At 40.9% G+C, this 15,832-nt stretch overlaps 1 protein-coding gene across 2 annotated transcripts in view; it reads right to left on the bottom strand.

Annotated features, from left to right (window-relative positions):
- prkar1b (protein kinase, cAMP-dependent, regulatory, type I, beta) overlaps nucleotides 1-15,710 on the bottom strand; it is a 64,280-nt gene extending 48,570 nt beyond the window's left edge. The window contains exons 1-3 of one of the 2 annotated variants that reach the window (XM_056402043.1): nucleotides 15,554-15,710; nucleotides 13,978-14,165; nucleotides 256-426 (exon numbers count right to left, since the gene is read on the bottom strand). In XM_056402043.1, coding sequence (XP_056258018.1) covers nucleotides 256-426; nucleotides 13,978-14,151 — 345 coding nt within the window. In that variant the 5' untranslated portion in view covers nucleotides 14,152-14,165; nucleotides 15,554-15,710. Of the gene's footprint in view, nucleotides 1-255; nucleotides 427-3,612; nucleotides 4,018-13,977; nucleotides 14,166-15,553 lie in introns of those variants that run through there. The other variant, XM_056402044.1, reaches the window with a different exon arrangement.
- Nucleotides 15,711-15,832: the final 122 nt, after the last annotated feature.

Raw genomic sequence — 15,832 nt, 5'->3', positions numbered from 1 at the left:
ATTTTGCTTGAAATAAATTCACTGGGGTGTCAAAGTCTGTTCATTGACTGCTGTCATAAAATTACACAGCTTACATAATAAACAGCGGTGTTACAGCAACATATGAATTCATCTGTGTAATATGCATTATGCCTGTATCTGTGTGCAAACATGTTGATGAGTTTGCATACTTAAGCGTGTGCATGTACTGGATATGTGCGTCTGTGTGTATCTGTGCACGGATGTTTGCTTATGCATCCATCTTCCGAGACTGACCTTGCGTACGTAGCTGACAGCGTCCTCTTCAGTGTAGACCTCGGCGCTGACCCCTCCCCTGCGGCGCCGGGCCTTGACAACCGGGTTGGGTGGTGGGGGAGAAACCTCATCATCATGTGAATCTGACTGGCTGTTAGATTTCTGACGTGCCATGATTTGCTTGCATTCTTCCTGTAAAAACAAGAGAAGAGACAAGATTGGTAGAGGGACAAGCTTGGAGAGGGCGAGACAGTGAGGGAGAGAAAAATAAAACAGATAGAACATCTATAAAAACAGCGTCCGTCTTAGAGAAATTATTTCAATGTGTAAAAAAAGGCGTATTTTAGGGCAACAGATACAACTACTATGGTAGCTTCAGGCAAGACAAACAAAATCATCTGAGAGCATGTCTTATTCTTCAACCACACAAACAATCACATGAAGAAGGGCTGACAAACCTCTTCAAACACCCTGTCTAACACCAAGCATCATGTGGATCCCTAACCAGGTCAGATAACAGAAGAGAATAAACCTCAGAGAGAGCACAGTGGACACGTTCTAGTCCTGAGTGCACGCTGTCTGGACATCTGCCTGCTGTAGTATGAAGTGGAAGCTATCAAAAATGGAATATGCAGAGAGAAGAAGGCTTAACCAGGTACTCTCCTCCTCTCAGATAATGACCAACAAGGAATAAAGACATCAAAGGGGAGACAGGATGCCTCCGGCTGGCGGTTGTTTCAACTGCAGAACGCTCTGCAGGTGATGAATTATTGATTGCAAATTGATTAAAACATTAGCATAAGTACACAATAAAACCACTGTAGGGTTGTTGAGGCAAGGGCAATGGGATAACAGGTTGTGCAAAGGTAACTGGTATCCACCGCAAAGTACATGTGTAGATCTAACAATAGCTGTATCTGTGTCCTCTTGCTTGCACTGCGTGTTTATTCCTTTATTTGAGTGAATTAGTGTGTCTAATAGCACATTAGGTATTGAGTTGACAGCAGTGTTGTTCACCACCACAGATATTGGTGCAGTGACCATATGTAAACACATTTTTTAGCAACATTTCAGTATATTTCGAGCCTTTCTTCTATTTGCTGGTTCACTGCATTGCTACTGTGCAGTCAGAAATAAACAAAGGTGTCTCAGAGACAAAACTCAAGACAGGAAAGTGAAACTACAAGTGGTGCTCTGACACTGCAGTACAGAAACATCCCACAGACAGAAATAAACAGAAAAAGAGCACATAGTACAGATTTTCTTGGTCCAATCACTAAACAAAATTTACTGTATTCTCCTCCATTTGTTCTAGAAATGTTATTACTTCATTGATTATTAATGAATTTCAACAAGGAGACACAGTCAACAGACAATTGTTTCCCTACCAGATAGACACGCACACATCACGTAGTGAAAACCAGAAACTTGAGTTTGTCAGAAGATCGGACCGCTGCAGACGTTACATTCATACAAATATTGGTCAGGCTTCATGTCCTCGAGAAAAGCCTATTGCCTAGTGGATCGACTAATCAGAAAACAAGAAAACTATTTTGGCAATTTGGATAATTATTCATCAAGGAAGGTATTTTTCATGCAAAAATGACAAAATATTATCTGGTTCCATCTTCCCAAGTGAATGGATTTCTGGCTTTTCTACGATAATAAACTGAATATCTTTTTCGACTGTTGGTCAAACAAAACAATCAATCTTTAAACGTCACCTTGGGCTTTAACGTTTAACATTGAGAGAACGAAAATTATCATTAGTTGAAGCCTTTGTTCAGTCTTTTTAGTGTCATTTAAGATTATGTAAATGTACGAATAAAAATTTTTTTGTTTCATTAATCTATGATTTAAGTAGTTGTATTCTATGAGCTTTTAACACTTGAACAACTATTGATCATTAACAAGGACACCAATCAATTAAGGAAATCGCTTGTTCACAATGAGACACATGCATGCCACCAACAGCAAATACAGACAAAAGTGAGCTTTTTAAGAAGACATATCTTATTTTACGTCACCATTAAGTCACCATTCCACTGACCTCATAAAACTTGAATTTAGGAGGGCCTGGTATAATACAAGTACCAGCATTTTCTATTAAATGTACTGAGGCAACTTCTCTCAAAAGCAAAAATTGCAAACCTGGAGAAAGGAGAAAGAAAAAGGGAGACCTGGAGCAGCTGGGAGCATAGTGATTACTGAATGCCTTGAGCAGAGAGCAGAAATTGCTGCCGCTTCAGGGAGGGACAGAAAGAGACAGAGAAGAAGAAAGAGACAACCTGTGACAACGCAATCAGAAAGACCACAGAAACATGGAGAACCAGGGAGAGAGGTGGAGAGAGTAGGTGACAGTGAGGAGACTGTCATATCACCTGAAAAATGAGATAAACAGAGCAGTCAAATCCAGACCTCACAACCCAGCACTTATTTGCACATTCTTCCTCAACTATCTGCATAATGCACAATGTAAAAGAGTAATGTAATGGGAATGGAAACAGTGATACAGTAATGCTGTGATGATCACAAACATCAGCCAGTTAGTCATCTGGAAGGCAGCAGTCAGCTTGCACTTTCACTCAGTCCTTCCATCTCATGATGTTTTTGTCACAGTCTCTTGAATTCACACCCTCTTCTGCCTGACTTTGTCTCTCTGATGCACATTACATCCTAAGGTTACAGTGATGCTGTGCCCTGTGATAATGCAGATTTCACACACACACACACACACACACACACACACACACACACACACACACACACACACACTCGGAGATGTAAGCAAACATACTCCAGGGCAACACAGACACACACACACACACACACACACACACACACACACACACACACACACACACACACACACACACACACACACATCTTGCTTACGCAGAGTCACTGCCTGAGGGAACACAGCCAGGAGGAGGAGAAGAGGGGAGGCAGAGCCAGAGAGCAGCATCAACGCACGCTCACACGCCGTCTCACAAACACATGCACAGGCAGACTGCAGGGGAAGAGGTGAACTCACAGATCGAGCTTAATCAAGGTGGCAAGGTCTGCAATCAGGTAACACACCACATCCTCTGAAGACAGTGTCAGTAAAGCAAAAGGAAACACTCACTTCCCTTTCTTTCAAGCACTTCAAACACAGTTATATATAAACTATAAAATATATGAACACATCTCTCTCCTCACTCCAGACAAACTACAAGTCGGACTCACAATCTAGCAAACACTGTTCACATGCTGTTATCTAGAACAGTCACTAACGATCAGTCAAACTAGGTGGTACCAAGCATCTTTACCTTGCAAAAAAACTTGCACACTCCTGCCTTTATGCGATCATACAGGTTAGTATTTAGTAGTATTTACCATGGCATGGAGGGCCCCTGGTCAGGCCTGCTGTGTGTCCCTCAGCCTGTCAGAGGCACCAGGCATCAAGTCAAAGTGTGAGTGTGTCAGAGTGTGCATGGGAATCAACACACATGGATCCCAACCTCATACACATCTGACACACATGCCACACCACAGCAGCATCTTGCCATAGTAGTACAGCGACTGCCGTCTGCGTGTGTGTGTGTGTGTGTGCGCACACTCAGGTTTGAGTGTATGTGTGCAAGTAAACAGAGAATCCAAATCAGTGAATGAGAGAGTGAGAGAGTGCGAGTGGAAAAATGTCTGCAATCCCCACGACACAGCAGCTAAAGAACAAGACTACTGATGAAAACACTGATCACAGCAAAAAGCCTGTCTCTCCATCTCTCCTGCGCAACTCTGTCTCTGCTTTCCAGCCTCACTCTCCCTCTCTCGCTCCCTCTCTCTCTCTCCCTCTCTCACGCACACACACTCACAATCAGGTGGCGCAATGAGCGGGCTCCTCTCGCTTCCCCCCTGTCACTATGACAACTGGGTACTGTGAGCATCCTGAATAGTTGGTGGAGAGTCTGAGCAGGAAGCTCACGCTCCTACATTCACGCAGACAACACTTCTGACGTCTGTTGACAGATTGTCCCTCTCTCCCTCTCTCTCTCTCTCTCCTTCTCTCTCACTAACACATCTATAGTGATTCAGTTCACAGAAGGGAGAACGTCACACCCTTCAATACAGAGTTCTGTTGTGACCAAATGGCATGCCTGTGCGTTTTCAACCAGCAAATGGCTCCAAACAATCCTATAGGGATACATCATCGTCACATACATTCCCTGTTTGTGCCCGACACTGTACTGTAACATGCAGTGTCTTTCTCGGTCCTTACTCATCTCCAGCCCCACCCAGTGCTTTCCTCTGAAGTCAGAGGGTCAGCCATGAAGTGAAGACTTTGTGTCTGGCTCCAACAAGTCCTCATACTGTTGTGTCCCCAGAGCTTAAACACAGGGACACAAAAACACTTTTAATCGTAAGTGTAAAAGTATCTACAGAGGAGCCTTCATTAGTCTAAGGTGAGCTGAGAACAGCTGCAACGTGTATTCACCAGCACTTTAGTGCAATTTATTATTTCCAGGATTATGTACAGTAGCTAAGCAAAACCTAATTTCATTCAATTTTTTGCAACTATTTTACTTTTTTGCCATCATATCGCAATCTGTGGAAGTGCAATTTCTATTTCAAATATTATAAAATATCTTTCCAACTGCAAAAGAACACCTCTGGCACACCTTTAATATCCTGCCAACAAATTTTATTTATTTACTAATATATCCTCGACTCTAGAATAAGTGCTATTGCTGTGTGTCCTCCTCTTTCTCTCTCCCTCCTCTCCTCTGCTCTCCCTGCGTCATCATCAGCGGCTGGGTGCCAGAGAGAAAAGACAGCAGAGCAGTGATAGGAGGGGAGACAGAGGACACAGGCGTAAGCAGGACACAGAAGCTTTGTAAAAAGTGGCCTTTCATTTGGGACACAGTGACTGTAGGTCAGGGATTAACCCAAAGAATGAAGACAGAGACAAAAGATGACACTCATCCAATCCCATCCAACCTTGCTCTGTGTAAAGTAACCATTATTAAACCATTATCAGTTCCAATTTCAACTCATTTATGGATGATGAGTCATATTAGAATGGGCCTCTCCTGTGTTGTTCATTCCCTGAACCAATTTACGCCAATCAGATATGAACAAAAGTTATGACTACCTCTCATCCTAATAGCTCTAACAAACCAGAGTTAATCAGCCCAACCACACATCACGGTCAGCGCAAAAGTATTCAACTCATCAGGAGGATCAGTGGGCTTGCAGCGCAAATACATCAAAATATCCATTCTTCCATCAAGTTAATTCAAGATATTAGATAGAGAAAAGCAAACAACCGCAAGTGGTTACCTTAGGTAGTCCCAACCCGGTGACGAAGACAATTTCACTCTCCACTGCCAGGGCTGAAAGCATGTGAGTGAACCAAAACCAACAAGTTGCCACAAACACACACACACACACACTCACACACACACACACACACAGGTAATGAAGCATGGAGAGCAGATCCACCAGCAGAGCTAACAGTCTACTCATCACTCTGTTCCACATCATTACAGCACCACAATGGACAGAAAGTTCGATGATGTTCACTCTCTTTACGGTTGCAACACACATAAATTTAGCTTGCTATCCAAGTAGCGCCTCTCTGCTGGCTATATTAATTCTTTAATCTAAACCCTCAAACCTACAGGCTAACATTTAACCCATAACCAGCATTTACTCCAACCTTAAGCTAAATCTTAACCCTAAAATACACATAAGTTAAACTACTTGTAAGGAACAACTTTATTGCCCCATCGGCATCAGGCCTGTAGTAAACACACGTAAATGAGAATACAGTTTCTGGGATAACAAACAAAGTTTTTACTGGCCCTGTCAGTCAGTTTCCACGGCCCACTGTGTGTGCCTGTCATTAAGGGTGCAGCCCAGGCCCAGCCCTCTCTTCTACTTCTTTCCCTTGTTCTGTGTTGACTGGAATTGTCGGTCATATTCACTTTGTTTATTTCACATTTACAGAGCCAGAGCTGTGTAGGAACACCATATTTTTTTTCAGCACATACACACAAAACAGACAAGTGGACCGTGAGGAGATATTCACTGAATTCGACAGTCTATGAATTAGAATTGCCTACTCCACCGTTAACTGCCCAGGCAAACATCTTTTGCTTAAATCCTGTGTAGTTTCTGTACATATCTTTCTTTTCTCACACAAGTAGAGGAAGGTGGAAGGATACAACGGGCAGATGAAAGAGGACAAAGAAGGACCACCGTGGAGACAGCGGCTGGGGGTCCAAATTACCTGTAGGGGCCCAGGGTGGGCAAGGGAAGAGGAGGTTTAGGCCTGGGTCACTGCACCCCAGGCTGATTTTGACAGAATACCATGCTCGCAGCATAGTGGTGATGAGTGAACAAACAGAGGCTGGAGATACTAATTACGCTTGTGATGCGAAACTCTGAAAGAACATACTGTTTGTAATTCTGAACTCAGCTGAAATTTCTGAACTTAATTTATTACATACACAACACTGGCATACAAATAGAGATCGATGGTCTCAGGGTAGAGCAAGAGGAAGACAGGGACCATGTAAAAGAAACAAAAGGGAAAGCAGAAGATAATCAAAGCTACACCTAATTCTCCTCAAAATGCTCTCAGCAGACTCAACAAACAACCAAACCCTCCCGACAAATTGTCAATCACAGGCCTTTGAAGGGACTGGCGGATTTGTTATGATAGGTCCTGGTGACAGCTGAATGGCTGGCGGCCAAGAAAGGCTTCTCATCTTACATGGGAGGGGGAGACAGTGGTTGATTGACTGATAGAGAAACAAAAAGAGAGCGAGGAACTCTCCCATAATACAACATGATGGGATCTTTCACAAACAGAGTTGATGCACCAGAGCTTACATTTGTTTTACTCGACATGCTTTATGATGAGCTGTGCACAATACACAATCACTACAACACTGGCCTACATAGAGATGTAGACAAACAAACATCACCACTTCTGTATCCTCAATCTTCCCTGATGTTATTATGTTAGACTTTAAAACAATAAAACAGGAGGAGAGAGTAAGGTTACTGGAGTTCAGAAATAACAAATAATTCCATTTAAAAGCACTTTTCTCTGTTACATGATCAGATATAAATCCTAAACTGTAGGTAATTCTGCTGTTTAGAAGAGTTGATAGTAGAGAGTAGAGCTTTTTTCTGATTATCTAAAGGTTTACCGTTTATACATACATACTTGAGAGTTCATAAATGTATAAAATGTTGCTAAAACTACAGGATTAAATCTTATTTAATGTATCCTAAACGCACACATAAAACATTGAATGGATGTTCAAATGGAGATGTATTTTCTTCAGTTCCATAGAAACATGGAGAGATCAAGCAAGTCTAAGTGGGACAGTCAACAAATGATATGTGTGAGATGAATGTAGAGAAGAGAGGGAAAGAAATGGGAGATTAGAAAAGTATGTAACTATAAAAGTAACTGTAACTGTAAAAGTATGCACTATAAGAGCAAGGTATTAGATAGAAAGACAGATGAAGGGAAGCAAAAGTGGATGAAAATCTGCATGGATATGACACCTGAGGAAAAACGAGAGCAATGAAAAGATGAGGGATAAGGTAGAAGTTGCAAAAAAAAAACAGGCATCAAGCATGAGACACAAACTTATGACAGTCCTGTGAGCTTAAAGAACACAGGCAGCATTCTGCTAATCAAACACAATCACAACAACAAACATATATACACATACACAAACAGATATACACACTGTTAATGTGAATGGTAATATTTAAGGGTCAGTTCAGCCAAATCATAAAAAGACAAACTTTCCCACCTAAGCACGAGTGGTATCTAGCCATGCAGATCGATTTAGTTCTTTTGTTCTTTGCTACTGAAAAATCTCCCCCGACAATACAGTGGAAGTGAGTGGAATTGTGTTTGTGATGCTCAAAACAGTGAAAAGTTATATTCAAACAACTCAACAGCAATGTTCAGATTCCTCTAAATAATTTACCACAGACTGAACTATCAAAAGTTTTCAGTATTTTCAACCTTTTGCAGAAAGTGGCTACTATTGAAAACTTTCCACAGCTGTTCTATGGCAGACGAGGAACAGTCCTTGAGGGTTCATTTAAAACAAAACAGGGAGGAATGAACTATAAGATGCTAAAACTGTCAGCGGAAATTAATGAGGGACAGCACATTGCAATGAGTTTCAATTTGAGATCACAGAAGAGTGCCGCAGCATTACTCACTCAAATGTGGCGCTTAGACTCATGTCCAAGCACCAAACACATACAGATGGAGTTGAGGAGTGATGGCTGTCATGCGCTGAACATTTGGTTCCCAGTGCAGGTGGCATATCAGTGTTGACTTTCTAAATAGCTGAAGTGAAAACTCTTATGTAATCAAATATGTTCTCACAGAAAGTAATAGAAAGAGGAGAGGGGTGGGGATATAAATGTAATACGTGATAGATTTGCTATAGTAACACAGTGCTACAAAAGGAAGCAGGATGTCAAAATTCAAGTCAAAATTTTCATAAATGTGGCCAGGCAAGGCCTTGAGCCTTGTGAACACGCAATGTGCCTAATTCAATAAAACATCTGCGGTGGCAGCTGCCCACTTGATAAACTGAGTGACATATCCACACTCACACATTCAGTCCTGGCACTTTTTAGCAGATCTGTGATGATACAGACTGATAAGATCCAGTCACCATTTCTGGATTAGTGCCACATTCATTTTACCATCTAAAATAGCCTTCTGCAGGAATGTTCACTTATTACGCACATGATTGTGGTAAAAAAGGACTGCAACAATGAGCACTGTGTATTAGAAATTCATTCTAACCACTGTTTCAAAGCCATCCATTTGCTATAATCTCCTACAATAAGCTTTTGTATTAACAAGAAACTTACTGCCTAATTACAGATATTCCACTGTAAGGTAAACATCCATCTATGCAGCCAATTTAAATTGAATAATACATATTAAAAAAATAGAGAACATCTTTTGAAAGATAGCTATGTTGGAATACTTTAAAAACTAAGGCTAAGGTGTCACATGAATGATGCCTTTTTACAGTGTAGTATGCCGAAAATGAAGGTTCACTTCTCAGCAATTACACACTGAGCTGAGCTGATAGAGATACAGAGATGAGAACACCCATCTGAAGCTACTGTTGTAGAGATCAAAGGCGTCATTACCATGCATAAATAGGCAGGATGAAAGGGAGCGAGACGCCTGTTATTTTCCCATTCACAACACCGGCTGGGGACCAGAGACATATTATTATATCAAAACAAAAGTTAAAAACAAACTAGTCAGACTGATGATTTAGTGAGCTTGTGCTTGTGTCTGTGTGTATGTGTGTGTGTGTGTGTGTGTGTGTGTGTGTGTGTGTGTGTGTGTGTGTGTGTGTGTGTGCGTGCGTGTGTGTGTGCATGCGTGTGTGTGTGTGTGTGTGTGTAGGCGAGAGACACAAGAAAGAAAGAAAGAAAGAAAAGGAAGGAAGACAGAAAAAAAAAAAGATATCAAAGAACTGTGAATGCAGACGATGGAGGAACTGAGACAGAGAAAAGAGATTTTCCAGATAAGATTGTGAGAGCTGTATGAAATGGATCCTGTGCAGATATGAAATGAGGTTAGAAAGACTACCCTGGTGATCTAACTGGCACACAGAAAAAGCTGAACATATGAAAGGACAGAAGGAATAAACTTTGTGAATAAAGGGGCTGACTGAACACAGGATAGACTACAGTCTAACAATCCTCTACTGTTGCCTTGGTTACTGCCTCTAGTGGGCGACGAGTGCTGATGAAAATGGCTGTGAGAGACGACAGAGAAACACACACACAAACATGGAGGGTGAAGTACAGGAGAAATGTGATGACAAAGGTGCATTTTTTTCTTCTCTTTGTTTTGAGAGCAAAAGATGCCTCCTCTGAAAGACTGCCAGAGTCAGGGACAAGATCTGACGACCTGTTCTATTTGAATTCTTGAAATTCAGGATGTTGTTCTGCATTTAAAAATCAACTTATGTATTTTGATCTGAGAAAAAAAAATATTTTAAGACATTAAGATGAATACTTTGAGCAGTAGAACACTGATAAAGCTTGAGACCAACAATAGGAAATTCAGAAAATAAGATCTTTAGTCTGCAGTCCTAAATCCAGATTAAATGGACATAGCTTGTTGAACCAAATACTGTCCTCAAAGTTACCCTGTGCAGGGGGAAAGGAGCACAATAAGCTCCTTAAATAACTGGGACACCACAAAAACATAAATGGCCTGTTTCAATTTTACAAATGACTGACCTCACAACACAAGAACAGATTTGGACGGCTCGACTAGAATAGTGTTGGGCAACTGTGGGCCTAAAAGGACTGAAAGCCTGGAGCTTTTTATTCCAAGTAAATATACACCAAGTGATTTCACTGAACACCATGCAACAACATGACTGCCTTAAAAGTTTCTGTTGTAATCCAGAACTTTGACCCATAGACAGGAGCACAAGTAGCAATAAGAACATATTATTATAGTGCCATTATGTGCATGTGTAAACACACATTTATAGTGTAAGTGCAAGATGGGAGCCTAAAATGGCATGAATCAAGTGGTAGAACAATTCCTAAAATATTCAAAGTTGATACAGTGAAAACATTACTTGTATAGGAGGTGTCCTCGAGATATGTGTCCTCTTGATATTGGTGCACTTTGTCTTGAAGCAAACCCATTTCCTCTAGATAATCAAAATAATATTTCCAGTCATGTAAACAGACATGTTATGTGGAACTGTTAGTTAAATTATTTTTTATAATGGCAATCGTTGATGTTTGCTGCAGCAGATGATTGAGGAGTGACAAAAACAACAAAAACATTTCCACCTCCACCAATCCACTATAATAAGACTCTACAGGTGGATGCACATGAGGAAATGGGGTCTGATTAAATGCTATATGTAAGAAGCAGCAGTGATGATACTGTGATACTTGTAATGTAGCTGTTGCAGCATAAGCAACAAGACTGAGCACAACAGCTTACATAAATCAACTTATTGCAAAGGGTGTGATGGCTATGCATTGCAGAGAGTGAAGAATGTCACATGCAAGATTATTTTTCACCAATAACAATGTATTTATCCTTCCCCAGCCACTTATAAAGATTGAACAGGTGCCTTTGGACACCAGAGCGTGTGTACGATACTCTATTTATCTGTGCTAGCTATATTGACAACGTAATAAGTCCTCGGATATAAATTGATTTTTCATACCCTGTTCTCTATAAGGATGTAAGCACATTACATCACTGTACCAGAACATGAGCACATTCATGAAATATTTAACCCTATTTTTCAAACAACACAATTTCTTAACAAGAAGGTGTTGATCACAAAAGAAAATCTTTGAGGCTCATTTATTATCAAAATGGGATACACACAGGGAAGGTGTGCAGTGTATGTCATTTTACAGCATGAATCCCTCACAACTTGCTACTGTATTGCTTCTGCCGAGCTCTATCACATCCATTAGTATTCATGCTGCCTCTCTGACTATGCAGCATTACAGTCCAAACTAACAGCAGTAGCTCCACCATCAATGCTGTGCTTAATTCAACACGGTCTCCTTGACCACAGAGCTCTGTGAGATCACTGAGTTGCATACACGTAATCAAGTGCAGGACACACAAGAAAAAAAAGAACACTCTGATCTTGACCTTAAAACTTCTGGTGCATTCTCTCCTGAAACCTTGGCTTGATATATTGCAGGTGCAAATTGTTGTAAATAAACATGATTGGTCTTCCTGGATAAATAAATGACAGGTTACTGAATAAACAAATGAATAAATGTAATTCACTTGAACATGCAGGTAAAGTAATAACATAATGAAACCTTTGATTTCTGAGAAAAACAAAAGGTGCGGAAAATGTGTCACTCTAAAAACTGATCAAATCAGATGACTCTCACATGCTACCACACGTACACACACACACACAAAACACTGCAGCAAGGATGGAGACCCTCCTCAAGGCATCGGGATGGTGAGCTTGAGTCGCCCTATATCTGATGTTTCTTCACAATCACTTTTCTTGTTGGAGACTTCTTTCCAAGGCTTAAATTATCTTAGGGCCAACATCAACAGCCTACAGCGCCACCTCATACACCTTTATGATCTATTTGTAACGGTAGTCTAAGACTAGAGCCCATTGTTCAACCAAACAAATCTTGTGATCCACTCATGAGCGAACTATCCATCTGCATCTCTGCTTGATCAAAGCCAAGCATCAGAAAAGAACATCCTTTTAGGCTCAATCCTGAGACAGCCTGTTTTAAGGTTAACTTGCATTTTAGGCACAATAACAATTTATCTGTAAACTCAGTTGTCTGTTTATTAGGTACACCTAAAAATCATGCAGTCTTATACAACAGTCCTGCAATGAATCCTCTCTTCATGAAGGTCATAAACTTCAGATTTCATTGAAACTGTCTAAAAGAGATGCTGATTCGACTGTATGATCATATTGGAGGATATAGTTTGAGGTGCTGTTGAACTGTTTTGCATTATACAGACAGTGTTTCTGTTATAAATAAAACAATTAATGGGGTGGACAAAATAATAGAAACACCTGTCTTTTTAACGCAATTCAACAGCACCGTGAAGTTGAATCACCGTCAATCCACAGATTGAACATTATAACCTTAATGAAGGTCGAATTTATTGCATATAGTTTTAGCTAGGTGTAACTAATAAAAACTGTAAACCCTATGATACTTCATAGAAGGCAGAAAAAAACTGACAATCTTGGTCAGTGCATTTCTTAAAACCGACAGTATAGTGTGCCTCCTAAACACACGAAAACATCTTGCCACTATATGAAGGTGCACGCTGGAGTCAACACAGTCGCTGAAAAGAGACACATACACACACATTTACAGGCTGAGCAGTCATGTTGTTTCTGGGCCACGGGGAATGTGCTACAGAGGTTGCCCCTGTTTTAACCTGTTTTCTAGTTATGATATTTCTTTTCCCTCTGTTCACGAAAGCCTACTCTCCCCTTTGTAGCTGTTAGTTTTAATGAATGTCTTGTCTTTTGTCTCTCTTCTTACAGAAAGACAGACAGACAGGCAGATAGAGAGACAGGCAGATACAAACAGTCTCTTCCCTCAGCCTGCAAACAGGACACTGCCCTTTTATGGGTGCTCCTCTCACATTCCCTAATGGATTCTCCCATTATAGGATGAAAAATGAAAGCTCTGTTATAACAGTTTGAGCACAGTCTGTTTTTTGTTAGTGGCTGGCTGGGATGTTCTTTGTCTGCTCATATGTGATGGTGTCACAAACATCAGTTGAGCAGATAAAATGTATCAAATAAATTGGTACATGTGAAATACCAGCGCACTCGATTAAATTTGTATTTTCACACACACAAGTATCCACAATATTAAAAGAGCATTCCACCTAATAAATGAGCCAATATTAACATTGTCTAACTCGTATTATTTAAAGACTCTTCCACTCACATAAACTGTATGGTGAGAAAATATTAAAATCTGAGAAATCTGACAAGAAATCACTACTTGGCACACACTGCAATGAACATTTGCCACATATACTCAGGTTAAAAAGTGCATGGCAACTAACAACTTCAAGCTCACCACATAAAAAAATCAGGCTACACAGAACCCCACATTATAAAAAGAGACACAGACATAGAGTCCTAACTCATATAAACACAGAACTTTGTTATCACCAACCTTCTCCAGTTTTTCAAAATGCTCCCGCAGGAACTTCATAGGACGCTCAGGCTTAGCGATGCAGAGGTTCACAATGCACTCTTTGAGGATCTGCTGGATGTTGTGCTTCTGCACAAAAATTTCACAGCCCTTCAAACTCTCGTCTTCTTCCAGAGTGGAGGAGGAGGTGGCCATCTTATCTTTTATCTCTGTGGCAGTGGGAGAAAACAGGGTGGACCATGAGAGGAGGGGAGGGAAAGCAGAACAGAGAACAGGGTAGCAGGGAACAAGGGTTGGAAACACAAAATAGAAGGGACGGGCGAAATGGGGAGCCCACACAGTATGATAAGCAGGGAGAATGGAAGAGAATGGAACTGCAATGGATCGTGGGAATAAGGTAACTGAACATTTTACACCCTGTTGCCAAAGTTTCCTGTGAATGGCCCCATGCAATGAACTGTTGTCAGTTGGCAAAACCCTAAACGAGACATGACAGTGTATGATAAAGGTGATTGTTGCAGGTATATGTTACCTTTCTTAGTTGAAGACAGATAACTTGTAAAAACCTATAATAAAGTTTGTATATTGCCTGTTGGGTTGAGCAATATAACAATATATACTGTGGGACAACGTAAACTGTGAGATTTTGCCATACTGTTTATATCCAGGTAGCTACCCATGTAATATCTCTGAGTGTATTACACCTCTGTGGGTAATGCTGCAATTCAGTAATTACAATATATATCAATATATCGCAATATACAGTTACATATGTGAAGATAGAGACTTTTATTCTTACCACCCACTCTTGTGTGGTTGACATGTTAATAGTAAAATTGTCTCTCAGAATGCACAAACCTTTTACCTGTGTCTTTGATTGTGGACAGGTGAAAAGAGGGTTATGGTTAAACTAAAAATGGCATAAACAGTATTCAACACGTACATTTACTAAAGTGTACACTTCATGTTTAAACAATGAACTCCTAATGCATGACAAGTTATGCAGTTGTATGTTTCTTTGTAATTGAAGATTGTTCATGAACGTTTCCTAAACTGGTGCTTTAATGTTATTTGTGAGAGTAAACACTTCAGCATGTGGAAGCAAAGCAAATAATGTTAGTGTATGACAACTGACAAAAGCTTGGCTACAGTTATGTCAAATAACATAGCAGTATGTCACATAACAAGCCAGGAAGATGAGTAGGTGCAGCTAACTGTCAACTACCCTCACTTCCTCAATGGGAAATCGCATCTACGGTATGGTTCTTGCTGCATAATAAATCACAATCAGTTATCACTTTAGGGCATGACATCTACCGAGTGCAGTTGCTTCACAGCAAATAGCAAAGCAGTGCCCGCGTATAGCAATTTTGCAATGTACACTGTGGAGCTAGTGATGAAACTGAGCACCTGTTCGGTTGCATTCAATACATAGCTAACCCAGCTAGCTTTGCTAACCTCACAATGACAACCAAACCACAACGAAGTGGAATTACTGCGACTACCACGGCGTAAACACTATCAAGGGCCAGGTCTAAACCGCTTTTTAGTGTTCATAATAACACCATTTAGCCGGTGCTCTCGCTGGTGTCCCTACCGTTATTTTTGGAGGATGCTCAGTGAGAAAACACCTCGCTGGTGGTGGGAGATAGGTGAGGTACTGTTTGTTAGCTGGGATGATGCTGCTGCTGCTGCTGCTGCTGCTGTGCCTCTCCGCTACCACGGCTCGCTCTGCGTCAGTCCCGATGACGTCAATCTGTCATCTCCTCGACCGCAGCGGCAGAGCACGCGCCAGTTTGCAGGTAAAAATCTTTAAAGGAAACATCCACCCTAAAAAGTGGAGTGTAGATTGATTTCAGGTATAGTGGGGCAGCTT

The sequence above is a fragment of the Seriola aureovittata genome, chromosome 17, assembly GCF_021018895.1.
Source record: "Seriola aureovittata isolate HTS-2021-v1 ecotype China chromosome 17, ASM2101889v1, whole genome shotgun sequence".
Lineage (NCBI taxonomy): Eukaryota > Metazoa > Chordata > Actinopteri > Carangiformes > Carangidae > Seriola > Seriola aureovittata.
The sequence above is the reverse complement of the archived record's forward strand: the minus strand, read 5'-3'. Positions and strand labels throughout refer to the sequence as shown.